This window comes from Erithacus rubecula (assembly GCF_903797595.1).
Source record: "Erithacus rubecula genome assembly, chromosome: 22".
In the NCBI taxonomy this organism is placed as follows: domain Eukaryota; kingdom Metazoa; phylum Chordata; class Aves; order Passeriformes; family Muscicapidae; genus Erithacus; species Erithacus rubecula.
In genome coordinates this window covers 6,081,225-6,107,985 of record NC_136674.1, presented here as the reverse complement: position 1 = coordinate 6,107,985, position 26,761 = coordinate 6,081,225, and the positions used below count along the sequence as shown (strand labels likewise).

General features: G+C 55.0%; 1 protein-coding gene and 1 long non-coding RNA gene across 2 annotated transcripts; both read left to right on the top strand.

The window, feature by feature from the left end:
- The first annotated feature begins 2,112 nt into the window (after positions 1 to 2,112).
- Positions 2,113 to 25,420, top strand: SH2B2 (SH2B adaptor protein 2). Its single transcript, XM_079325215.1, has 10 exons — positions 2,113 to 2,341; positions 2,968 to 3,109; positions 12,053 to 12,929; positions 15,120 to 15,221; positions 18,897 to 18,988; positions 21,055 to 21,149; positions 21,331 to 21,513; positions 21,636 to 21,829; positions 22,547 to 22,718; positions 22,998 to 25,420. Exons 3-10 carry the CDS (start codon positions 12,069 to 12,071, stop codon positions 23,309 to 23,311), a joined length of 2,013 nt encoding a protein of 670 aa, XP_079181341.1. The 5' UTR covers positions 2,113 to 2,341; positions 2,968 to 3,109; positions 12,053 to 12,068; the 3' UTR covers positions 23,312 to 25,420.
- Positions 7,368 to 11,168, top strand: LOC306811555. Its single transcript, XR_013776693.1, has 3 exons — positions 7,368 to 7,958; positions 8,165 to 8,228; positions 8,346 to 11,168. It is a non-coding gene; the product is annotated as an uncharacterized lncRNA (long non-coding RNA).
- Positions 25,421 to 26,761: the final 1,341 nt, after the last annotated feature.

Below are 26,761 nucleotides of genomic sequence, written 5' to 3'. Positions count from 1 at the left end.
TACACATCCTGACACAAGCAGCATCCCGTGGAGAGAAGGCAGGAGAGAGCTTGTTGTGTACCACAGCCTTTGCAATCACAAAGCATTTGTCCTGGTTCATGAAAAAAATCCCAGCATCCCTTCCCTGGGCTCCTGGTTCTGCTCTTAGTGATGGTTGGTAAAACCCAGGAGTGAGTAAAAGCTGGGGTGCTGGGAATTCTGCTGGCTGCATGGGAGCAGCCACATCCCCTGCACAGCCCTTTCCCTTCAGGATGGTCTGGGTGGTCCCAGGCACAGGCAGGGCACAGCATCAGCTCCCTGCAGCTCCCAGCCCTGCTGCCAATCGATAGCGAGTGCAATGAAAACCTTAATGAAATTCCAGCCCGAGAGACTATTGATTGTGTGTTTTCTTTAAAAATGGATATGAATGGGAGAGAGGCTTTTCGGAGGAGAGGCAGGGGAAGGAGGGGGAGTGGAAACACATTGTCAGCTGCTGTGGGTGAAGGTGGGTGGGCCAGGGTCACCTGCACTGAGCAGTGGGATGCAGCCTCCCTGTGAGCATCCATGCACCCCTAGAATGCCCCAGGAAGGGGATCACAGAATGCCAGAAACATTTAATGGTTTGGGCTGGAAGAAACCTTAAAGCTCATCTCATTCCACCCCTGCCATGGGCAGGGACACCTTCTGCTGCGTTGAAAACGTGACCAGAAGAAGGAGGGGGAGAGAATTCACCCAAAATCATCACAAACCCAGCCATAATAGAGAAAAAAGAGAGTCCCTGTCCCAGCTGTGCCTCCTCAGCACTGCTTTTGCACTGTCCACCTTGGCCCATGTTTTGTGCTGCTGCTAAAAACACACCAAAAACCAGAAATGTTTAGGGAGATGATGCTTTGGGCGAATGATGCATCACTCTGCACCAGCCCTACAACAAACATCCTTCTCCCCCAAATCAGCCTCTCCCCAAACATCCCCAGAATACACCTGTCAGGGTAACAGGATGGTGAGGAAGCACAATAAATAAATAATAATAATAACAATAATGATAAAACCCACCCTTCTCCATCTCTTACATAACCAGCATTGTTTTAATCCCACAGGTGCTTCACAGAAGTAAAAAGGATTTGTTCCTCCTGCAAATCGGTTTTTTTTTCTTTTTTTTTTTTTTTTCTTTTTTTTTTCTTTTTAGTGGTGACTCATCCACCCGTGGACATGCCATGGGGAGGCTGGGGGGTTGTGCAGGGTCCCAGTGTGACCCACAATTCCTTCCCTTAAACCTTTCTGGGCTTCAGTTTCCCTATCCTGGGGTTTGGTCCATCCTCACCCACCCTGTCCTGGGGTTCAGTCTGTCCTGGCAGGGAAAAGTGCTCTGAGATGGGTCCCAAAATGCATCAGCAGGATGACAACAGGCACTGGGTCCAGACCCCAAAACACCCCCTGGAGTCACTGCAGCCACACCACCCTGCCTTGTGCCCCCCGGGAATGTGGGTGTGGGGAGATCCCCCCCATCCCCTCTCCTGGGCACTGCAAGGACAGATGCTGGGTGACAGATGGGGTGAGGAAAAGCTGCAGCCCCTCTTCAGAGCACGGGGGTGCCCTGCCAGGATTTGTGGATCTTGACGATCCTGGGGGCCTGAAGACTCGGCACCTTAAAAATTTAGGGTGCTGCCCCCGGATTTGCAGTGTCCCGGGGAGGGTTGGGGAGCCTGCCCGAGGACTGAGGGCTCTTCCTGATGATTTGGGGTGCCCCCTGCTATTTGGGGTGCTCTCGCTGACACACCCCCACACCAGCCCGTGGTGGGCGGGGATGGCTCGGTGTCACGGGGGTCCCCATGGGGCGGGGATGGATTGATGTCCCCGGGGGTGTCCATGGCGGGGATGGCTCGGTGTCCCTGGGTGTCCATGGGGCGGGGATGGCTCGGTGTCCCTGGGTGTCCATGGGGCGGGGATGGCTCGGTGTCCCCGGAGTTCCCATGGGGCGGCCTTGGCTCGTGTCCCCGGGGTCCCCGTGCGGCCCGGGCCGGGCGGGGCCCTTTAAGGCGGCGGGGGCGGGGTGGGCGGTGCGGGGGGCGGCGCTGCCGGCGGGGCGGGGGGCGGCCGGGCCGGGCACAGCGAGCCGAGCCGAGCCGAGCCGCGAACCGGGCCGGGTGAGCGCATCCTCCGGTACCGCCGCCGCTACCGGCACCGCACCGGCGGGCGGGCGGGGAGGGCCCTCTATTCCCGGTTATTCCCGGTTATTTACCCCCCGCTCGGCAGCGGATCCCCCACCCGGGGGAGGGTCCCGCCCCCCGCCGCTGCGGCGCGGTGCATCCGGGAGGGTCCCCGGGCCTCCCCCTCCCCTTCCCGGCTGGGTCCCCCCATCCCGGTGAGCATCGCTCGGGGCGGCCCCGGGCCCGCGGGGCGGGGGGCGGCGATGGGGCAGAGCCGGGGATGGGGGGCTGCAGCCATGGGTTGGCTCCCCCGGCCCTGGGGGCTGCTCCGGGAGCGGGGTTCTGCCCCGGGTATGGGGGTTTTCCTCGGCGTTAGGGGGCTGCAGCCGTGGGTTCGTCTCCCCCGGCCCTGGGGGAACAGGGTTCTGCTCCGGGGATGCGGGACTGCCCCGGGTATGGGTTTTTCCCCCGGGGTTGGGGGCTGCAGCCGTGGGTTGGTTCCCCCGAGGCTGGGGGCACACGGGCAGCACGCAGCCCCCCGTGGATGCTCGCCCATTTTCGGTCAGTGTTGTCCGGCGGGGTTTGTCTCGCAGGAGCGGTGCGGGCTGTCCGGAGAGCCCCCCGAGGGCACACAGCCCCGGCAGCCGGTGCCTCCCGTCCCCCGGGACAGCCGAGGGGCAGCTGCGGCTCCCGGGCTCCTCCAGCACCTCGGGAAGGCCCCTGGGGGACTTTGTGCCTGGCCCTTCTGCTTATTTCTGGTTTTGGTGAAGTCAGGCTGGAGCCCAGCAGGACTGTGGCTGGGGGGAGGTGAGATGTGCTGGGGATATTGCTCTGGCCCCAGGGCTTGACAGCCTAAACCTTTGCCTTCCAGGTCGCTCTGGTACTTCCAGTGGGGAAATCGATCGGTCGAAGTTATGCATTTGACCTGCAAGAGCCACGCTGCCGGAGCTTCGGGGATCTTGTGAGCTGGAACGGGAAAGGAGGTAAAAAAAAACCTCTCTGTCCTCCCAGAACCCTGCCCAAAATCCCCCGTGGGCCCTGCTCCTGTGGCTGAGTGGGTGAGGAGCAGCTGGGGGTGCTCAGCCTGGAGGAAGGGGGGCTCAGGAGGGACCTCCTTGCTTTCTACAGCTGCCTGAAAGGAAACTGCAGTCAGGTACAGCTGACTGGACTGGAGGAAATGGCCTCAAGTTATGCCAGGGGAGGTTTAGTTGGATATTAGGAAAAATCTTTTTGCTGAAAGTGTTGTCAGGATGCCTAGGGCAGTGGTGGAGTCACAGTCCCTGGTGTAGATGTGGCACTTGGGGACATGGGTTAGTAGTGGCCTGGGCAGTGCTGGAATGGTTGGGATGGATGATCTTGGATGTCTTTTCCAAACTGAATGATTCTGTGATTACTCAGAACTCCCCTCCATGAGGAGTTTTGGTTTGGTTTGTTGGGAGAGTGGAGAAGGACTATGGACATCTGAGGATGCCTTTCTAAATAGGAATTATCCTCCTAAAGCACACAGGCTCTTCCAAAATGCTCAGCCCCCCTTCCCTGGAGGGAGGACACATTTGTACAGAGAGGTGGGTGTGTGCTGCCAGGAGATCTGCTCAGATGGGATGGCAGGTGCCCTTTGACCTTCCCTCTGTGTCCTTCTGTGGTATTTCCCAGTGTCTCACCATCACTGTAACACAGCACAGGAGCCCAGGCTACCACTGAGTGTTTCTTAAAAAAGCTGCATAATCCTCTCTGCTCCAGCTTGGGGAGCACACAGGAGCCCACCCTGCCTGGAGTATCACCCAGCTCAGTGTCCAGACCCCTGTGCCATCGAGGAGGGTGTCAGCCCTGGTCCCCATCCCTGTCTGGTCAAGGCTTTGGGGTTAAAATCATCTCCTTCCTCCACTGTGAGTGCCTCAGTTGGTTCAGGGCTGCAGTGGCTGTGTGACTGCAGGGCTGCCTCTGGCTGATCCCCTGGGCTGTCAGGTCTGCCCCCTCTTCTCCTGGACTGTGTTGTCCAGCCTCCTCTTGTCCTTCCTCCTTGGAGGTAGAACACATCTCTTCAAGATGAGGATATTGCTGGCTAATGCCTTTCCTCTTCCTCCTCTTCTTCTTCCCAGCAGAAGCAGAGAAACCAGATGATGGTTGCACATCTGCTGGCCCTGCTGACTCAGGCTGGCTGGGGTGTCCCAGGGCACTGATTCCAGCCCTGGGGTTGCTGCATCATTCCCCTCCTGCCTGTGGGTGCCCTCACTTGACCTCAGCTGCTTTCCCTGCCCATAGATGCCAGTGAGATGGTGGGATATGGATTGGAGGCTTGTCCCTGGCTCAGTGATCCATTTCCTTGTGCAGGCAGAGGGAACCTGGGGACCCTGCCCCCAGGTGTGCTCCCAGAAATTCAATCCCAGCTGGCTCCATCACGGTGGAAAGGAGGAGAGAACATGCCTAAAGGGAAAACTGCATCCCACACCTGATTTTCGCTAAAGGGAAAGCCAGAAGGACTTGGAGAATCTGCTTGCTCTTGTGCAGGGTCTGGGTTTTGGGATGAGACTTGACTGGAGCCCCACACCCATCCACAGCCACAGGTGGGGGGACAGGAGAGGGACCTCTGTGCATCCACTTCCACTAGGAAGATGTTTGTGCTCTGCTCCACTGGGGCCTGGCAGCATTTGGGCCCTGGGGCAGGAGAGGGGCTGCATTGGCACCCCAGAACCCTGGCAGGAGGGATGGCAAAGTTGGACTCAGCCTGTGAATCACTCTGCTGGGGTCATGGCCATGCTGGGTAGGAAGCTCTGCCTGCCCAGGAGCATCCCTGCACAGTGAAGAGAAAAAGGATATTTGAGGTTGGATCTCCAGCCAGGGTTGGCAGCTGTAACAGGGTGTTCTGGCATCATCTAGTTGGGGGGGGTTCAAAGCCCACTGGAATTTTTATTTTGCTTAATACACCACTTAAGCAATTAGCAGTGATTGTAGCAGTCCTGGGTGAGGCGCTGGGTAGAATTGAATTTCCCCAGCTCAGATACCATTAGGCAGCAGTTTAAGGCAGTTTGCAGGCGGGTATGAGACAGAGATGTGTGTGGGGAATTAGATCTGCAACGTTATAAAAAAACATAATAAGAAAATTTCCTGCAGAACTGTGTAACTTTATCTCATGTTTATTATGTGCTGTAATTGAAAAACAATCTTAGGGGTTTCTCTGACCTAATGATAGGGGATCCCCAGTGATGACTGTGCTGTATCCTTGAGGATTTGCTTTGTTGAGCATCCACTCAGCTCCAAAAACACCCAAAGAGCTCCTCCATGGCAAAGCAAACCCCAGGGCAAGAGTAACCTCTTCAAAGAGTTTGCATTTGCTTTGGGAAGTGCAGTTGGGTTGATGTTGCAGGGCTTTATGTTTAAATCCTCACAATTCTGGGTGCAGGCAGGGGAGGGGGCTGAGCAGGTGAATCTCCTGTTGTTTGGGATTTCTGAGTGCAGGAAGGGTCTGCCCACAGGTACCAGGTCAGTGGTTAATGTGTAACAGGTGTGCAGGACACTCTGCACCCACAGCACACCAGCCTGGAGGGGGATGGATGGATGTGCAAATAGTTCTCTGAGGATGGGAAGGCGAGAGGAGGAGGAGAAGAGGGTTTGGTTGTGGGCTGAGGGGCGGAAGGAAATCGAGGCTTAGCGAGGGAAATGTGAGATTGCTGGGTTGGGGACTGGGCTCCTGCTGCTCCTCGGGAGAGGTTCTGCTATTGTGGTGGTTAAAAATAGACTTTGGACTGGGTAGTTTTCTGTGGGAAGCTCTCTGGCTGGAGACAGGCACGTGAGGTGACATCCAAGTGAGGGGGAATGGACAACAGCCACTGACCTCCTTCACATAAAGCTCTGGTTTTTTAATTTATTTTTTTCTCCCAATAGCTTTTCCTTTGGGGCACTGAGGGGGTGTCTCTGTTTTATTCCCAGACACATCACACAGTCTCCAAGCCTAAAGCTTGGATGATGCCCACATGCACCAAAGCTTTGCTGATCATTGTCACTGCACCCTGGGGACCCTGTCCCCATGGCTGAGGTGTCCCCCAGCTCCCACAACACCAGCAGGTACCCAGCAGGTTGAGTGGCTTGGGTGAGGCTCCCTGCAAGCTGGATGGAATTACTCAGGGAAAAGATTATCTAAGATCCAGTGGATCTTATCTATGAACTTGTCTTTATTTTCCAGCAGCTGTCAGCACAGGAGGTACAACATCCACTGCAGGGGATTTTGGAGGGGAGGGAGAGGAACAACCCTGTGGTGTGGTCAGAGTAGTGGGAAATAGAGAAAATCTCAGGTTTTGCTGGAGGGCTCTCATGGGCCCATCTGCTCAGGGGCATTGGTTCCTGTGGGGCTGGAATGAGAGATTCCACAAGAGATCTGGGGACACCCTTATGTGCAAGGGGAGGAAAAGTTCATTTCTTGCCCATCTTCTCTTTTGAAGATGTGTCCCCTAAACACCTGCACCCCAAAACCTTGTCCTGGCCATCCATCACTGCTGAGTGCTTGGAGAATCCTTTTGGAGAGCTGGGCTGGCCAGTGGGACCCCCCACTGAGCAGTAGGAAAAGGTACAAGGAGCCTTTTCATACCAGAAAAATGTTTTCTAAGCTGCAGGTGACAGGTGGACCCTGAAGTGCATCTGGGCAGGGAATTAAAGCATTCTCCTGCTGAGGGATTGGTTCAAGGTAGCTGGTTTGACCATAAAATTTGAGGCCAAAATGCTGTTCAATTAATATTTTAGTGGGATGGCCAGTAAATGAGAGGAACAAAGAATGTTTCCATTTCTTTCTGGTTCAGACAGGCAGTCTGATTTAAGATCACAATGGTATAAATAGTACATGGAGTACTGAGGAGCACGGAGAGCAATCAGCTTCTCCCACCCAGGGCTGTGCTCAGGGGTCTGGGGGGTGTGGGAGGCACAAGGCAGGTGACTTCTGCTTCTGTTCCCTGTGGTTTTCTCTTCCTCAGCTCAGCCTCTGCACGCAGTTAAAGCTCTGGTGGGGTCCTGGAGGTGACAAAGGCACACGCTGCGGGATGGGGGGAGATCAGCTCCTCTCATCCCTCATCCCCTTGTGCTTGCACAGCAGGAGCAGGGATGATGCTCCTGTTTCTCTCCTGTTCTCGGGCTGTCCCTGCCGCCTGGTTTAGCTGTTTGCCGTCTGCCCAGGGCAGGCACAGCTCCCTGGGGAGCCGCGGTGTGCCAGGAGCATCCCCGGGCCGGGGTATCGCCTTGCTGCGGCTCGGGATCTCCTCCGGCATGGCGCGCTGAGGTCAGGCGCTGTTCTGGGGCAGCAGGTGCCTGGGTTTCCTCACGTCATTCCCGCGGGATCGGGATGACCAGCTGGGGCTCTCAGTGGCATCGATCTTGCTGGAAACCCACAGCCTTGCAGGGCTGGGATCTCCTTCCCCGGGAGCCAGGGCTTTGCTGCACGTCCTCCGCTGGAAGTTCTCCCAGACAGGAGGAGGGATGCAGGCAGGGATGGAGGGATTCAGCTCACAACCTCCACCAGACCGTGCTTTTCCCCACTGAGTTTCGGATCACTTTGTCCCAGCCTGGCTGCGCTGCCAGGAAAAGGAAGGGAAACATCTCTTTATTAGGGTTGTTTCCTTAAATAAAGCCATCAGAGCCGTGCTGGGCAGGCTGTGCTGGCCATCCCATGACCGGTGTTGCGCATTCGGGTTATTTACACCTCATTAGATGTTGGTTCCTCCCCACGCCTGCGGTTCAGCAAATCCCAGTGGCTTTGTTGTTGCTCCCTGACTCCTGCTTCACCGGGGAGTTGTTTTTTTATGGTCTCCTGCGCTTCTGCTGACAGTTTAAATTTCATTTCTTCTTGAGGTCAGTAGCTTTGCTTCAGCTTTCAGATTATTCTGTCTTCCCCACCCTCCCCCCGGAGCAGGGGATGCCTCAGCACACCTTGGTGGCAGAGGTGTCCCAAATCACTGCCAGCAGCTGGGTCTCACCTGCCAACCCAGCCTGGGTTTCCACTTGGCAAACCCCAGAAGTTCTTTATTTTTATCTCCTCTTCTTAAATCTTGACTCAGTTTCCCAAGTGACAGAGGCAGCAGGCACAGCTCAGCCCTTGGAGGAGTTTGGGGACTCGTTCAGGTGGGTTAGAAGCCTGTCACCAGCCTGATGCCATCCATGGTTGCCACTCCATGGCTTCTTCACGACAACAAACCACCTCAATTTATGTATTTATTTTTCTGTCTTCTTGTCACCCAGGCCAGGATAAGGCTGGGACCCCTGAGCCAGTTCTGGAGTGGGCTGATGGCACTCCCAAAGGGCCCTGGCTCCTTAGAAAGGTGCCCTCAGGAAGCTGGGCTGGCAGGGGATGGCCCTTTCCAAAATGCAATTGCACATTTGCTGCTTATTTTCACTGTGAGCTTATTTTCGTCTCCGCTTCCACCGCTCTGCCCGGGGATGCTGTCTGTGGCATGACAAGTTATTTCAAGAAGTGGGGCAGAGCTGTTGGTATGGAGGGGAGTGCAGGCATCCAGATTAAAGGTAAATCTACACAGATAATTGGAAGGCTGCTTCCTGCAGAAATCAGGTGAATCAGGGGCGGGGATGGCTCTGCAGTCCCAGGGCTGCCCTTAAACCACCCCACTGACTGCCAGGCTGTGCTGTTGGATCCTGGCCGGGGGCTCCTGGCTCTGCTCCGGGCAGGGGGGGTTGGATGTGTGGCACAGGGTTAGTAATCCCCGCCGCTGCCTCCTCAGACCTGCCAGATGTCTCTCCTCTAGGCTTCATTTTTATAAATTGGCCTTTTAAAGGCTGTCATCCCCATGCAGATGAAAGGAGGATGCTGTGATGCCTCTGCGTGCGCGTCTCCGAGCCTGAGCCCGGCTGCCGTGCCTGCATCTCCTTGAGGCTTTTTGTTTGGGGTTTTATCTTTTTTGAAGTGCCTCTTTTTTCTCTTCCTTCTTTTTTTTTTCTCCTTAACCTCTCAGTGTCTGTTAGCTTGCTCTCCCTTGGTTTCAAGCAGGCAGGCCCTGAGCACTAGTCCCTCCAGGAGAGAGGGATGGGGAGCTGTGTTTTCCCCCAAATTCACAGGAGGGAAACCAGCAAAGCCCCAGAGCTCAACACCCCAGGCAGATGCAAATCAACCCATCACCAAGGGGCTTTCTTTTCCCCCCACAAGCCCCTTCCTGCTCTTTTCCCTTTGCACCCTTTCCATCTCCCTTGCTCTTGCTGTGACTGCTTGGTTTGGCAGCAGGAGTCTCCTTTTCATCTCCCTTTTCTCCCTGAGCCCAAGTACTCCTGGCCCGTGGCTTGGTGCCAGGGCAGCTCTCAGGCCATGGCAGAGCTGGGGTTGTGAATTTTCAATTCAAAGGGCAGAGTCTTTAAATCCTCTGCTTGGTGATGGATGGATAATTAGGAATTTCATTTGCTGGGCGGGTAACAAACAGCTTTGCATTTTCTGCTGCTTTGCTGATGTCTCTTGGGGAAATTCAGATGCTGCTCCTAAACTGCAGGGATGGGTTTTTTCCCAGCTGGCATGGCTCCCTGCTCAGGTCTCTGGGAAAGCCCTGTGATGCTGGGGAGAGCTTTGCCAGGGATTTCTGCAGGGGCTGGAGCTCTGCTGGTGCTGTGGGATGTGAGGAGCTGTGCAGGTCTGTGTCTAGCCTGTCCTCAGTGCCTCCTTGGCACAGCCCTGAGTGGCATCGCTGCCTTAAAGGTGGGAAAATGCCACATGTATCGTGTTTCTTTTGGGATTTTGTTGCCTGTGTGGGTTTCTCTGTGCTTGGGGGGATTGAAAGCCACTTCCTGGGATGGAGGTGCTCCCAGAGAACTCATCTCCATAGGGATATGCTGGGAATATGACAAGCAGCTCCTGTCCACATCTGCTGCTCTGAATCACAGCCTTCAGGGCTGGGTCCTGTCTGGGGGCTGGCATGGTTGGGGTCTGGGGGATAAGGAGCAGGTTCTGCCAGTCCCCAGTGCCCCAGTGCCATGGCTTGTGCTGCTCATCTGAGCAGTAATTAATTACTGGCCGTGTAAGCTGCCGGCGGGATACGGCGCGTGATTTATTAGCAGGAGTAATCCCTCGCCAGCAAAAGAGCTGCTCTGTGAATGGAGAGCAGCAAAATCCAGGGAAAGAGCTGCTCTGTGAATGGAGAGCAGCAAAACCCGGGGGGGCTGTCCTGTCCTTACAGAACTGGATGCCACAGGCACAATCCCTGCCTGGAGCAGGGCAGCCACGGGCACCCTTGGGCTCGGTGTTTGAGGCAGCTGAGGTGGACTTGCCAAACTTGGAGTGGAGGAAGGAGGAGTGTCTGGACACAGTGCCCCAGCCAAGGCCCACCAGCACCAGCAGCCATGAGCAGTTTTGGCACTGGGAAGTGATTTTTGAGATGCAGTCGCTGCTAAGGTCTCGCAGGGGAAGATGTTGATGCTGCCCAGAGCCAAGCAGAGATTTGGGAAGTGCAGCATGAGCACCAAGCTGGATTGCACATGTGCCTTGCCAGTCCCACAGCCACTGGGAGAAGGACCAGTGTGGAGGTTGGGCAAAGTGATGCTCCTCCCAAGGACTCACAGGTCTGGTCTGCAGCTCCCATGAACTCCTGGTGTGTTCCTGGGTCTGGCTTCTCTTCCTTTTCCCCCTGTACCCCAACTACTCATTGGCCTCTGCTGAGGACCTGTCCTGGGTTATCTGTTAGCTGATGCTCAGCTGATTTTTTGGCAAAATCCCAAAATTGATTTGGCAAAGGATAAGGGCAGAAATAGAGACTGGATAAAGAGAAGGACCAGCTGCTGAGTGCAGAGGGGAGGATGCTGCCCTGGGTGGATACCTCCAGGACTCCCAGTGCTGCTTCTCCCTGTGGAGAGCTGTGCCATGCCCAGGCAGACACAGAGTGAGAGGAATCCTGCAGGCAAATCCCCCTGGGCTCCTCCACTCAGGGACTCCTTAGCGGTTTCATGAGAAATCAATAATGCTTTTGCATGGTCATAATCGTAAAATAAGTGCAATTTATGGCTGCTGCCAGGGCCAAGATTCTTTCCTAGTGGATGAGGTGGAGAGAGAGTGACACACAGACACTTCCCCACAGCATTTTCATTTGCACTGGAACTGCAGATCAGCTCATGGCAAGGGGTCACCCCCATTTTGGGGGTCAGGGTGTGTTGACCATGTCCCAGTTTCAGGGGAGACAGGATGCCCCTGTTTGGGGTGAGATGGGGGCAGGTTGTCCATGTTCCCATTTTGGGGGAGCAGGCTGGGTTTTTCATTCCCCATCTGGGGGGCAGGGTAGGCTGACTGTGCCTGGTTTTGGGGGAGCAGGGTAGGTTGTCTATGTCCTCATGTGCAGGTTAGGACAGGCTGTCTGTGCCTGTTTTTGGGGACAGGGTGGGCTGTCCATGTCCCCATGTGGGGGGCAGGGCAGGATGTCTGTGCCCCTGGTTTTGGGGACAGGGTGAGTTTTCCATTCCCCATTTGGGGGGCAGGGCAGGCTGTCTGTGCCCATTTTTGGGGACAGGGTGGGTTTTCCATTCCCTATTTGGGGGGCAAGGCAGGCTGTCTGTGCCCCTGTTTGTGGGGGACAGGGTGGGTTCTCCATTCCTCATTTGGGGGGCAGGGTAGGCTGTCTGTGCCCGTTTCTGGGGACAGGAAGGGCTGTCCATTCCCCATTTGGGGGGCAGGGCAGGCTGTCTGTGCCCTTTTTTGGGGGCAGGGTGGGCTGTCCATGTCCCCCATTTGGGGAGCAGGGCAGGCTGTCTGTGCCCGTTTCTGGGGACAGGAAGGGCTGTCCATGTCCCCCATGTGGGGGGCAGGTCAGGATGTCTGCGCCCCTGGTTGTGGGGGACAGGGTGGGTTTTTCATTTCCCATTTGGGGGGCAGGACAGGCTGTCTGTGCCCGTTTTGGGACAGGGTGGGCTGCCCGTGTCCCTGCCACGCTCAGGCCGTGTCCCTGTCCCCCCCACGCCGGCAGGTGGAATGGGGCAGCCATGAACGGCGATGCCCTGTGCCAGGAGCCCTCCTCCCCGCTCCCCGACTGGAGGGAGTTCTGCAAGCTGCACGCCCAGGCAGCCGCCGTGGACTTCGCCCAGAAGTTCTGCCAGTTCCTGAAGGAGAACCCCCACTACGACACCCCCGGGGCAGAGACCTCCTTCTCCCACCACTTCACCGCCAACTTCCTGGACATCTTCAGCCTGGAGGTCAGCCGGGTGTTCGTGTCCGACTCGCCCACCAAGTACAACATCGTGCCCTTCGTGGGGCTGCAGAACTGCCACGTCCCCTACGGGCGGGAGGTCGCCCCGAGGAAGGAGGAGACGTCCACGGAGTCTCTGGACAGCATGGACGCCCCGCTGGGCGCCAGCCGCTACCTGACCCCGGCCCAGCAGGTGCAGGCGCACAAGGTCTCCTCCTACGGGCAGTCCCGCAGCTCTGAGGACGTCTCCATGCACGCTGCTGCCAAGCCCAAGTTCAAGAAAGGCTTTTCCCTGAGGAACATGAGCCTGTGCGTGGTGGACGGCATGAAGGAGATGTGGCACCGCAAATCCTCTCCGGAGCCGGGCGCCGAGGCGGCTCCGGGCGGCCGCAGAGCCGAGAGGGAGCCGTGGCCAGCGGGGGGCAAGGAGCCCGGGGACCCTCGGGAGAAATGGACACACAAGCTGCGCCTGTCCAAGGTGCCCTCGTCCAAGGTGGAGCTGGTGGACATCCAGAGGGAGGGCACGCTGCGCTACATGGTGGCCGACGACACGAACTGTGTGGGCAGCTCGCAGTGGCAGAAGTGCCGCCTCCTGCTCCGGAAAGCCGTGAAGGTGGAGGGAGAGAGGTTCCTCCTGGAGTTTTATGTTCCTCCAAAGGTACGTCCTGGATTTGTCCACTGTTGTGTGTTTTATTCAAGCAGCGGTTGGGATTTGCTTGGGTTTTTTTGTTTCCGCTCTGGCCCAGAGGGAGTCTGGTGCTGCGTGGCTGAGGTGTGAATGGATGGGAAAATGTGCTTGAAACCCATCCAGCCTGCAGGCCAAAATGAACCTTGCACTCTTGGTGTTGGTGTGTGCCTCTCACCTTTGGAGAAAATACAAAGCTTGAGTTTAAACTCAAATGCATCTCTCTGGAGAGCGTGGCTACGGATGGTGGGCATTGCTCTGGGCTGGACTGGGGCTTCCCCAGCCCAGGAATGGGGCCAGGCTGGAAGGAAACAGCCCCATGTTCATGGTACCCACTAGGGAGCCTATGGAGAGCTGGAGAGGGACATCTTACAAAGGCATGGAGTGACAGGACAAGGTGGAATGGCTTAAAATAGGGATAGGTGGCACATTGGGAAGGAATTCTTCCCTGTGAGAGTGGGGAGGTTCTGGAACACAGCTGCCCCATCCCTGCCAGTGTCCAATGCCAGGTTGGACAGGGCTTGGAGCAACCTGGGACAGTGGAAGGTGTCCCTGCCCATGGCAAGGGTGGAACAGGATTCCTTCCAACCCAACCCATTCTGTGATTCTGTGGATGGAGGATCTGATGAAGCCAGACGTGTCAGCTGCACCAAAGAAAAAATAAACTTGGGTTAAAATGGAAGAACTGCTGCTCTTAAAACATTTAAGAGAGAGCACGTAGAGGGGATTAGTTTTTTAGTGTATCTTGATTTGCCTCTAAAAATCAATTTTAAAATTATTTTATGGCAACTTTTATGAACATTGTCTGCTCTTCTGTTATAATCACACCCCACTTTGGTTTACAGCTTTCTCCTGTCATCCCATCTTGCTTTCCATCTGGCAAATGTAAAAGTGGCACCAGTCTGGCACAGCTGGAACAAAACTGCTTTTTGCTTCAGCAGCCCACAGCTTTGTTTTTGCATAGACCCTACAAAAACTATGGCCACGTCTTTAAACCTTTAAAGGGAAGAATCCCTCTGCAGAGGAGGGGGTTGGAACGAGATGATCTTTAAGGTCCCTTCCACCCCAAACCATTCTGTGATTCTAAGACCCTTCTCTGGCTCAGGGGTGAATTATCACCTTGTTTCCTTTCCTTTCAAAGCAGCTGCTGCTTCCTTTCTGACCTTCTCCTGTGCAAACACCAAGATGGAAAAATTCCCCAGGGATGGGCACGGCTGAGACGTGTCTGCAGGCAGCACTGGGGCTCTGGGGCTGGCAGAAATGAAACATCCTGAAAGGGAAAAAGCAGTTTCTGTTCTGTCTTGGATTTATTTATTTTTATTTCCCAATAAAAATGGGAACTGAGCCCATTATTGGTAACTTGCAGCCTGGAGCTCCTTGCTGGCCTCATCCTACCCGCTGCACCCAAGGCACCAGGCACAGGTTTTGGTGACTAAATCTCATCTCTGCTTCCTGCAGCTGCAGTGCTCCAAATCCCAGAGCCATGGAGGGGACCAGCCCTGGAGAGCAGCTCCACAAGCTCCTTTGTGGGGATTTGTTATAATTAAAACAAATATCTGGGGAATTTGTTGCTCAGCAAACACTTGGAGTGGGAGGCACCGGGTCTTGCCTCCCCACCGAAGCTCCGGCGGGTGCCAGGGGCCCTGGGGGAAATTCATTTTTCTTTATTTTAATGTAATTAAAATTCCCTGCATGGCTGAGGCTGCTGTGTCGTAGCTGCTTGGTTGAAATGCTGCTCCTGTGCTGGAGAAACAGGGCTGCTTTCCACATGGGAAGCATCCCCCATCAGATAGCACAGCTCTCTCCTTTGGGAGAGGATTGAAAATGAAGAGAAATTAAGTGGTGTTGGCAGAGCTGGCACATCAGCCTGTGCTGGAGTTAGGAGGGTGGTTTGGCAGCTAAAAGCACCTCCCTGTCTTCCATTGGGCCTCCTCTTGGTTTAATTCACAGAGCTCAGAGTTATCAGGCACGGGAGGGAAATCAATGCTGTTTATCCCCCCCTGTAATAACCACACAGGCTGAGCTGATCTTGCCTGTGAGAGCCCTGCTGCATTGTCCCCAGGGACAGTTTGATTCAATTGAGTGACTTTTTTTTTTTTCTTTTTTTAATTCATTGATTTCTTTTCATTTATTTTCTTTGCTTTTTTTTTTTCCTTTTCTCAGGCTTCCAAACCCAAGGTGAGCATCCCGCTGTCGGCCATCATCGAGGTGCGCACCACCATGCCCCTGGAGATGCCTGACAAAGACAACACCTTTGTCCTGAAGGTGAGAGCAGGGTGTGGATCCCTACAGAAACCCCCTCTGCACCTGCACCCTGCAGTGCAGGAGGCTCAGTCCCCATAGGGATTGTTGCCTTGGCTTTCAGAGCTGAGAAAACAGCACAAATGCTCCCCACAGGATCCCTGCCTCCTCCAGCTGACACCAGGGTGTTTTGGGATCAAGCTGTTTGGCTTCTCTGTGTCACCAGGAGATGGTTTAAATCAGTGATCTGAGACAACCTGCAAGGGAAAATGCTCCTTGGTGCAGCTGCTGGTGGTTTTGTGGCTGCTGCTGTCCCGGATTGGTGATGTGTGGTGGTTGTTTCATTGACACCATGTCGTGACCCTTAGTGCTGTGGTCTGGTTGATGAGGTGGCGTCTGGTCAAAGGTTGGGTTTGATGATTTTGGAGGTTTTTTTCCAGCCTTAATGATTCTATGGGAACAGCTCTGTGAGGCCAATGAGACCCTGGGCATCAAACACACACGAATCTGGGAGCATGAGCAGAGAGTGAAAGTCTCTTTCTTCAGAATTTTCCATATAATGCAATTAATTAACTCAGTGCTGCCTCCTGCTCTGCTGGAAGACAACAGCCTGTCATGGCAGATGAGGGCTGAATTTTGCAGGGTCTTGGACACCATGATGGTAGTGGACATTGGATTTTGAGCATTTCTATGTTCTGCTGCTTCTGAACAAACACCTCTGTCCCTGACAGTTCTCCCCAAGAGTGTGTGGCAAAGCAGAGCAGAGAGGCCAGACCTCCCAGGTGAATGAAACTTAGAAAACTATGAAAGAAAATGAGGGGGAAAATTGAGCCTGGCTTTGTGGAAGCTCCCAAGCCTTGAAATCCACCTGGCCCCAGCACACGTTCCCAGGGCAAATTTCTTTCCATCAAATCCAGCTCCTTGTCAAGGTCACATCACTTCTGGCACCTTCCCTTCCCCAAGGGCTTCTTGCTCTTGAGCCTCAGCAGTGGTAGAGGCTCATTCAGCTGTTGTTTTCTGTGCCTTAAAGGCCAGCCTCAAGTGTCTTCTGTTTTCCAGACTGGCCAGCCCAAGGTCCTCCTTGCTTTCCTTGCAAGCTCTGGAGATGGAACTCCCCAAATGTAAATGGCCCAAAGCAGATGGGAAAGATTGCTTCTCCTTTCTTCTTCCTCTCTGTCCAGCCCAGGCTGATGCAGTTGCTTTCCTCACACTGTGATGATGATGATGTTGACTCACACAGCCTGTGGGCTGGTGCAACTCTGGGATGATTTTTGCAGAACTGTTCCCAAGACATGGTTCCCCAGCCCTCACACCCACGCTGATCACTGTGAGCCCAGGGCTCACCCTGTCCTTGAGCTGGAGGCTGCTTTCAGCTTTTCCTTCCACTTCAGCTTTGACAAGTTCATTTGAATTCTTGCCTGATCTTCCAACACACTTGCAGTGTGTCAGCCATGAATTGATCAGGCATCCTTGCATTCTTTTGTCCTCATCACTGAGGAGCCTTTGGTGGGAAGGAGCTGCTGACACATCCCTCAGCTTTGACCACTGGCCATTGATAATCCATCAGGTATTGATCTGTGCTCTTGGAATATGGCTCATCAACTACTTCTTGTCACATTTTCTAGATCCCCTTGCAAGCCCCACCTCAAATGTGTCACATTGGTGTCCAAATTCAACACTCAGGATGTGCCACTGCTTCTCCCTATCCCTGGGACTGTCATGAACATGAGCAGATGGGCTTGGTCATGGGTGCCTGTGAGGGTTGGTTTCTCTGGCTGCTGGAGGAAAATTCTGCACTTGCCCTCTTCCCATCTTCTGAAGCCAGACATGCTCTCTCCACTCCCACTGCTAACAGCTTGGTGACTGCTTCAGCCATTCTTTTAATGCCCTTCTGGAATGCTCCAAACCCTGCCAGCTGGAAAATACCTGCTTTACCAGGTACCTCCTGCCCTGTCCTGGCTCTCCCCCTGCCACAGGGGAATCGATCACAATCGATCCTTTGAGCTGAGGCAGCAAGCACAGCATGGAGCCCCCCCAGCCAGGCTTTGCTCTCCCCTCCCAGCTGCTGGCACAGGATGCTGTTCCCCTTTTCTCACATCCCCTCTTATTCCTGGCTCATTTTCTGCCTGGGTCCTTCTTGCTGGCACATCCTTCTGCTCTCCCATTTCCCCTTTTGCTGGCTAGACTTGCAGAGGGGGTGAAGCATCCTCAGTGCTGGGCTACAGGTTAGGTGGGCAAGCTGAGTGCTGTGGTTTCCCTTCCTGTGTGATGTGGAGCCCAATCTCAACCTTCCCACACAACACACATGTTAGGATGGGTGGAAAAGCCCCTGCATTGTTTGGGGAGGCCACACTGAAACAGTTTCTGCCAGATTGCCTAAAAATGAGCAGCCAGCATGTCCCCAGAGCCCACCAGACACCAAGCACATGCAGTTTTTCCATTGCACAAGCAGGTGCTTGCAAAATACCCAAGGCCTGCACATGCTTCACTTGCTGTCCTGCTCTGCATGAGTGAGCAGCCCCATCTCCCACGTCAGCTTCATGCCTTGCCCTCAGAAAGCCAGAGAAGATCCTTTCTTAGGTTAAACAAACTGGGGAGGGGGATCTTTGCTACTCCCCTTCACCTCTGCTTGGGACAGGATCCTGCTCCCTGCCCTCCCTGCTTATTTTCAGGATGGTGATTCAGTTGTTTGTGATTAATTGAATTTGCTTGGAGGTTGTCTCAGCTGGCAGTGTGACACCCTCCTGGAGTCAGGGCTGCTCTGCCACCTCGGGAACACGATGTTTAAGGCTCCATGAGGCACACAGAATCCCATGTCATCTGAGTCCACTGATGTGGAGCTTCTGGGTTCTGCCTGGCCCCAGAAAGGCACAACTCCTTTGGGCTGGACAGTTCGGAGGCTTTTTTGCATCCTCATTTTTGTATTTTTTTCCCCCTATGGAAGGGTTTTTTTTCCTACTCTATTGGAATCAAAAGTCAGAAACCTCATGGACCAGCAGGCAGAAAAGATAATGAAGGAGATGTTTAAAACTCCTGGGGTCTGGCAGAGTTTTGGGGCAGAGAGCAGCATGGCTTCTGCTATACCTGTGCAGAGCCAGTTTTGATGGGACACAGAGGTGCCCCAGGAGGAAGGGATGCTGTCTGTGCTTGGGCACAGTGCCATGTACCCCAATGCTGCCAGCCAGGTGTGTTTTTTCCATGAAGGCTGTAAAAACTTTGTAAAAAAACTTGTATTTGCTGATAACAGTGGGGTGAGATTTTCCTCTGAGCTCCAGATTTGGTCAGGGTCATCTTGGATGCATCTCTGTGGGTCAGCCCTTGTGCTGGGATGGGGTGGGACACTGATCCTCTGGGTCACCCCTTGGGATGGGGTGGGGGACACTGATCCCCTGGGTCACCCTTTGGGAAGGGGTGGGGGACACTGATCCCCTGGGTCACCCCTTGGGATGGGGTGGGACACTGATCCCCTGGGTCACCCCTTGGGATGGGGTGGGGGACACTGATCCTCTGGGTCACCCCTTGGGATGGGGTGGGGGACACTGATCCCCTGGGTCACCCCTTGGGATGGGGTGGGACACTGATGCTGTCCTGCTCAGCTGAGGTGCTGTTCAGGGGGTCTGGCTGGGTTGTGGGGTGTGTTTTCCTCAGAGTGGGGGGCAGCACTCCAGCACAGCTGACTGCATCCCACATGGCCTGCAGGTGGAGAATGGGGCTGAGTACATCCTGGAGACCATTGACTCCCTGCAGAAGCACTCGTGGGTGGCTGATATCCAGGACTGCATCGACCCTGGGTAAGGATTGCTGGGGAAGGGGCTCTGTGGGGCTGAGCTGTGCTGCCTGAGCACAGGCTGTTATCCAGATGCAATTTTTGCTGCTTGGTTGGTCACAGGAAGGACCCAGCAGAGGTCTAGAGGCAGAATTAGCAGCCTGTGTCTACCAGGTGTGCAGAGCACTTGCTCACCTTTCTCTGCCCCACATCCCCTTAGCCTGGCAGAGGCAGGTGACCTGGGAACTTTCCTTCAAAGCAGGAAGCTCTTAACATCCACCTTCTGAAGCTTTTATATATTTGAGCTATTTTCCATGTTTTTTTCCAGCAAAGCATCTATTATATATTTAAAATTCTGCTGGCTGAATTGATTTATTTATATTTCTATCACAGTGGCATAAGTGTTGTCATTGGAGTCATAACTCAGCCAAAACTTCTCATCTGCTGTTTCACCAGCACATGCAGCAAGTTGTATTAGGGAGGTTTGTGTGACTGGTGCTGCTGCCCTTCAGCTGGCTCAGACAGGCCCAGCCTCTGGGGAAACCCTGGCACTGCCTTTCTTGGCACAATTTTGGAAAAACCAGGTGCCCATGCTTGTAGCAGTGAAAACATCAAGCAAACATGGAACAGAGGCTTGGAGAGGCTCCTGCTCCCTCCAGGCTGCCTTTGCCCCATCCTGCTAGAGAGAGGCATTTGGTCACCACAGTGAGGATGTACTGGTGATCCAGATCTTTGCTCCTTTTGCTGATTTCTGAAAGCTATAATTCGTTGGCATGGATTGCCCAGAGAGTCTGCGGCTGCCCCATCCCTGGAAGTGTCCAGCACCAGGATGGATGAGGCTTGGAACAATCTGGGCTAGTGGAAGGTGTCCCTGCCTATGGAATGAGATGAGCTTTAAGCACACTGTTCTGTGATTCTGCAACTCAAGAAGCACTGCTGAGGCTGGGCTGCTGATGCAAGGCTGGGAAAAGGCCTTTTTCCCCTCACTCCATGTTTCAGTGCTGGTTTTCCAGGCCATGCTCCCCTCCAGCCAGCACAGGAGCCAGCAGCATCCCCTCCCAGCCCCTGGCTGTGCCCCTGGCAGCCTCCCAGCCCTCTCTGTTTGCTTAGCACCCAGCGCCGTCCCGCGCTGGCCCCCGGACGTGACTGCAAAGCAAATAATAATGAACTGCAGAGCAAATACTAATGAGCTGTTTAATACACCGACACACACGCTCGCTGCCAAGAGCGAATTCTCAATCAGCTCCGACGCTTCTGCCAAGGGCTGCGTGAGCACCCAGCCACGGCTTTTCTGCACAGCACTGCTGGTTTTGGTTTCCTTCCTCCCTTCTTGTTTTTAACTGGCTGCAGCTGAATGACTCCCAGTGGCTGATTCACTTACTGGCCACTAAATAATTCAGCAGCTCACAGGGAGCTGTTGCCACCGACGCAGCCGCTTCCCCGCTGCCTGTGCCCACGTGGCCCGTGTGAAGCAAGAGAGCCAAGTGCTGTGGGCAGCTCTGGGCTCTTGCTGGTGGCTGGGATAAAAATAGGATGTGGAGCAAGTTGGATGCTTGTGCAAGAAGGGTGCTGAAGTGCACGGGGAGGGCCAGCAACAGGGATGCTCTGAGTGGCTCCCTGGCTCTGTTCCCACTTGCTGTCTTGCTCCAGCCCTCCTGACTTGGTGGTTTATGTCTTTTAGGGATGTTATTCCTGTGGGTGGGTAATTTCCTTTGCAGAGGGTGAAAGTGAAAGCGCCCTCAGGTGGAGGTTGGTGGTGGGAGGGTGTGTGGGTGAAAGCACTGAGTCAAGGTAACAGCTTTCCTTCCAAACCCACAAGGCTGCAGCAGAATCCTGCAGCTGGAACCGACTGGCATGACCCATACAGTGTGGGCTTTAAAGGGTTTAATCCCTCCCATGCTGGTTTCTCACTCCCAAAAGTCATGTTTGGTGGCTGCTCTGCCTCTCAGTGGTCTTGGTGCAGTGACAGTCCCTTGGGAGGAATTCAGGAGCAATAGGATGTACACTTGGATCACACTGGAATTTTGTTTGGCCAAGTCCTCATGCCAGTGAGTGGAGGTGCCACATGCGTGTCTCTGTGCTCTCCTCTAGGGACAGTGGGGATGACATTGAGCTGGTGTCCTGTGCACAGGGAGCCTGTCTGCCAGGCAGGACAACCTCGTCCAGCTGCGAGTTCCTGAATGATGGTAAGGAGCTACATCTGGGAAAGTCTGGGAGTATCTCAGAGCCATAACCTAACCCTCAAGTGTCTTTAGGATCCAGGAGTACCCAATACATTTCCTGCAGAGCAGGACAGCCCCTAGCTTTACCCAGTGATGGTGGGTGATGCTGAGCCACAAACTCATCCCTCTGCCATTTCCCTTCCAGAGGCACCCAGGCCACCAGACAGATGTGCCCTGCCCAGCACTCACAACACTGCCATGGCCACGGCTGTCCCCGTGCCCCACAGCCGGGGCAGGGACTCCCTGGGGGAGCTCCTCACCCATGTCCCACTGGAAAGCTTCCTGCAGACGCTGGAATCGTCCCCCACTGCTGGTGGGCATCTCACAGGTACTGGTATCCAGCATCTCACTGTGGAGGGCTCATCTCACACAGAGGGAGAGGAGGAGGGGGCAGGAGGAGAGCGGGTGGTGTTCGGGTGCTCCCTAAAAACCTGCTGTCCCTGCGGGCAGGGGAGGACAGCGAGGCCGAGGCTGAGATCAACCTGTCTGACTTCCCCTGGTTCCACGGGACTCTGTCTCGGATCAAGGCAGCACAGCTGGTGCTCTTCGGGGGCGCCCGCAGTCACGGACTGTTCGTCATCCGGCAGAGCGAGACGCGGCCGGGCGAGTACGTGCTGACCTTCAACTTCCAGGGGAAAGCCAAGGTGGGTGTGCTCTGCCTCTCTGTGCCCTCTGCTTCTCCATGGATGTTAGTGCCAGCCCTGCCCAGCACCTCAGGTGAATTCTTGCTCTGTGGGTGACCCCAGATGCAGCAGCTTTGCAGGGAGCTGCACCCTGGTAGGGCATCCCTCAGGACCACCTGCCCTTGTGCCCCAAGACCCCTCTGCATCCTGCCCGGCCCCTTCTACACTTTCCCAACTGGATCAGTGCCTGTCATGTGAGCATAGGAATAAGTACCCCATGGGGGCTCAGTGTAGCACGGCACACCTTCCCCTGCCCTCTCCTTGTCTGTTCTGTCCCCTGCTTACATAGATGCACTATGAGAAACCAACCACAAGCAGCTTTTTGCTGGGTCCCTCTTTTAGCAGACATTGCCTGTTCTTGTCACCTTGCAAGAGCTTCAGGTGGGTTAGAGGCTTCCCCAAGCTGTCTGTGACTGGGACCAGGGCTTCAGCTGCCCCTGGTTGTACCCATATGCCCTTCCCTATGTGTTTCTTAATGGTGTTCATCCCCAGGAGGGGTCAAACTTGTGGCGCAGCAGTAACTGGGGTTGTACAGGAAACACTCTGCAGCAGGATAAACACAACAATCCTATGTTAGGAAAAAACCTCCCTTGGCTGGCAGAGGTGGCTCCTGCAGATTGCAAGGGTGGGTCTCACCCTCACGACCCCCAGCTCACCCTCTGCCCCCTGCCCTTGCAGCACCTGCGGCTGTCGCTGAACGAGAGTGGGCAGTGCCACGTGCAGCACCTCTGGTTCCAGACCATCTTTGACATGCTGCGCCACTTCCACACGCACCCCATCCCGCTGGAGTCGGGCGGCGCGGCCGACATCACCCTCCGCAGCTACGTGGTGGCACAGAGCCCGCAGCCCGGTAGGTGCCAGGGCTGGGCAGGGCTGGGTGGGGACAGATCCATGGGATTCCTCCCTGAAGCAGTGCCCTGCTGCTGTGTGTGGCTCTGGGGATGTGCCAGGGTGGATGTCAGGGCTGTGTCAGTGTGACTCCCTGGCTGTGGGTGTCAGTCCCCTAATGGAACAGGGAGGTCTGCAGGGCTGCTGCTGTGCTGGGAGAAAGCAGGAAGAAGGGTTGGAGAAGGACAGGGTTAGGGATCTGGGCAGCACAGGAGGGGTCAAGCTCCTGTTTCCCTTGCAGACACCGGCCCCCCGCCACCCCTCGTGCCACAGCCACCAAGCTGCCGGGCCGACCTGCCACCGCCACACTACTTCTGCAGCACAGCACCCACGGGCCCGCCGGTGCCACCGCCCGCCGAGGGGGTGGCCGTGCCCCCCACTGTCCCAGTCCCCGCACCCTACCACCGCCTGGAGGGCGCCCTGGGCCCGCGCAGCCGCAGCGACAGCGCCGAGCGCCGGCCGGAGCCTCCTGCCGCCAGCGCCGAGGACTACCACGAGGCCGAGAGCGCCCGCAGCCGGACCCGGGCGGTGGAGAACCAGTACTCCTTCTACTGACCCCCCGTGCTGGGGGCTGCATGGTGAGGGGAGTGGGGCACAGTGCCCCTCACCGCTGCCCCGGCCTCGCCACCTCCTCCTGCCACCGCCAGCCACCCAGCCGGGGTCATCTCCTCGCTCCCGGCTGCTGTGGGGAGCTGTGGCAGCGCCGGGCAGTGTCCCAGCACTGTCCCAGGGTTGGGGCAGTGTCCCAGCACTGTCCCAGGGCTGGGGCAGTGCTGGGGGTGTGGGAGGCTGGAAGAGTCAGTGCCATGTTAGAGCTTGCAGCCTCTGCTCCTTCCCTCCGGACCAAGAGCTCTGCCAGGGCCCAGCTGGGCTCCCTGCGTCCCCTCCTGGGTATGACCATCGTGGGATGGCACCTGAAGCTGAGGCAGGCTACATCCTTCTGGCACCATCGCCCTGCAAACCAGCTGCTGAGGGACTCTGGCATTTTGGGATGAGCATGGAAATGTGAGCTCTCCATGCAGAGACTCTGCTCACACACATGGATCACCGAGAGGGTGCTGCTGCAGAGCCCTGAGGGTTTATCTGGGCTGGCTTTTGGGCTCCTTCTGGGGCATGTGTTTCCTACCCTCTGACAGAAGAAAGTTTTTGTCCAAAGGTTAATGAATTGCATTCAAGGAAGGGTTTTCCTGCTGTCCTGCCTTTTCTGTTCCTTTGTTTCCTTTCTCTCTTTGCTGTACCAACAGAGGATCCCTGGATAACCCTTTTTTCTTCCCTCTCTTCCTTGATTTTTCAAAACCTTAGCTCTCCACAAGGCCATCAGCCTTCTGCCTGCTGTCAGCCACACATGGGCAATAGTTTCCATTGCTCAAGGCAAACCTTGGAAAATATGACAACACCTCCTCTTTACATCAGTTTTTGATCATTCAGGATGTCTCAGGGGTCAGGCAGAGCCCAGAGGCTGTATCCAGAGGTGAGGGACAGCTTTGCCTTGCAGGTAAAAGCAGGTATTCCTGTTTGGCTGAGCTCCCAGGAACAAAAACACTACATTGATTCTTTTCCAACAGGTCATGGAAGACCTGAGGATGGTTTTACAGGCCAGGGTTTGTGCCTCATAGGGGGTGGGAGACCTCCAAAAGAGCAGCTTTGTTTGCAGGCAAACTGTTTGCACATCCCCCTTGGTTTGGCTGACACAGCTTGTTTTACCCAGGACTCCTGGTACCTTGTGTGACAGTGCTCACAGGACCTGAGCCAGGTGGCTTTGGAGTGTCTGGACAGGTCTCCAGGTAGAACAGACCCCACCATACCCAACCAGAAGTTACCACTTAGTACAAACAAAACCACAACCTCAAAAAAACAGAAACAAAACAAGAAAAAAAAAAAAAAAAACACAAAAAACAACCTTGAATTTGCCTGGAATTGGGTTGGGCCAAATTATTATTTATTAGGTGCCTTCTTTCCTGAGCTAGCTAAGCATGTCCCCAGTGCCTCCTGCTTCAAGAGGACAGGGGAACTGTCTCCAAGGCTCCTTGCCTCCTCCCTAGATGTGAGAGCTGCCTTTCTGACCCATGGATATGTGAGACAAGGCCTGGTGGATGCCATTCCTGCAACAAATGCCACCTTCTCCCCAAACACTTCAGAGGGCAGCAGGAGCGCTTTGCTCTGTTGAGGGTATTTCTCCTTCCTCAGCCCAGCTAAAGCACAGCTCAGAGGAGCAGGGAGAGGCTGGATGCTCTTGGTTGATGGGTTTAACACACACGGTGGATGAGGGAAGGTCTCCAGCTCTGACACAGACATTGTCACTCTGGTTTTTCCCTGAGGCCCCAAGGGTGGGATCCAGAAGGCTGGATGGGAGCACTGCCTTGCAGAGCTTCAGATATTGGCTTTGTTTCTTATTTTCTGTGTCACAGGATAGGAAAAGGAGGGTGGAGCAATGATCTGCAAGCAAAATATGTTAATTTGTAAATAGGGAAGAGTCTGGAAGAGTTTACTGTTGTGTAGAATAAATTAATTTTATTTAAAAAAAGAAAGGGGAAGCGGGGGGGGCTTGTTAAATGGAGAACTCGAGTTCCGGTTTTAAAATAAAATCACTTGCAAAAACAACAGCATGTGAGCAAGAGCTTGGGGCTTTGCTGGATTGGCTGCATTTAGAAAAAAAAGGAAAAAGAGAGGGAGGATGCTGTCATGCCTCATGTGCAGACCTCGTTGCTCTCTCCGGGCAGTTGGGGCCAGGCTGGGTCTGTCTCTGCCTGCTGGAGTGCACTGAGAGGAGAGGAGGAAGGGAGCAGAGTGTTCTCTCCTCTGCTGAGCAGAGGGAGGAGGAGGGTGGGTCCAGGCTGTACAGGACAGGGTTTCCTCTCCTCCCAGTCTGTTATTTACTCTTGTCTGGTTAGTCAGTAGTGCAAATCAGAATGGTTTATCCCCCAAGCAGCAGGATAATCGGGAATGAGCAGCCCTGGGCTGTGAAGGTGCCCCTCCCTTGCTAAAGGCCTGTGCTAGCATCTCCCAGCAGCTCCCCATGGCCTGTCATTCCTCCTCCTCTGCCTTATCTCTCCTGGGAGACTGTGCCTCATGCTCTGACGTTGTATGTCTTTCTAGTGTGCTCTTTTCTGCTGAGAATCCCCTGGGAAAACTGGAGCATTGTCCCAGACTGTACTGTGACAGCTAAGCAGTGACAGACGCAGCTAACACATGGCTTTTGGGGGGGTGGAGGGAGCTGCTCAGCTCAGTAATCAGGCCATGGTTGTGTCATGATCCATTCACAAAAACATTCCCTCCCCAAAAGTCACCAGAGCCTTTTCACCGCTCCTGGAGAGCTCATCCATCAGGAGCTGGGCAGCTGGGGAGGTGACACTGAGGGCTGTGCCTGGGGACAGCTGCTCCTCCTGCCTCACAGAAAGCCGTTCACACCTCAGCTTATTAACAAATTGACTAATTACAGCATCAGTCTTGCTGGAAAACATCCCTTTCACAGGGTGTTTAGAAGGGCAGGGGCAGCACAAAACGGCATCTAACACAGAGATTTGATGGTGAAACGGGCTGGATTCTATGCCAGCAGTGCCCTCTGCCCGGGGCTGGAGAAGGGCTGGGCTGCAGGGATGCTGGTGCTGAGCTGTGGGAGTGCTGGACTGGGCTGCAGGGTTGCTGGTGCTGAGCTGTGGGAGTGCTGGACTGGGCTGCAGAGATGCTGGTGCTGAGCTGTGCCCAGGCACATACCATGAACAGGACAAAAATGCAAAGGGATTTCAGCAGCGCAGCCGCCCACGTTTACCGTGGGTGTTGGAGCTCCACGGCTGCTCCTGCCTGACGTGCAGGGTCTGTCTCAGCAAAGGATTGCAGTGCTTCCAGAAGGATCCCTTTGGTAGGAGAACTCCTCAGAAACACAAATGAGCTGCTTTGATAAAAAACAGGGAGCCAAGTTTTGTTGTTTGGTTCAAACTGACCTATGAAAACACTACCCTGTTCTAATGCAAATCTGCCCATCCCAGTCCTGTCCAGATCCCAGCC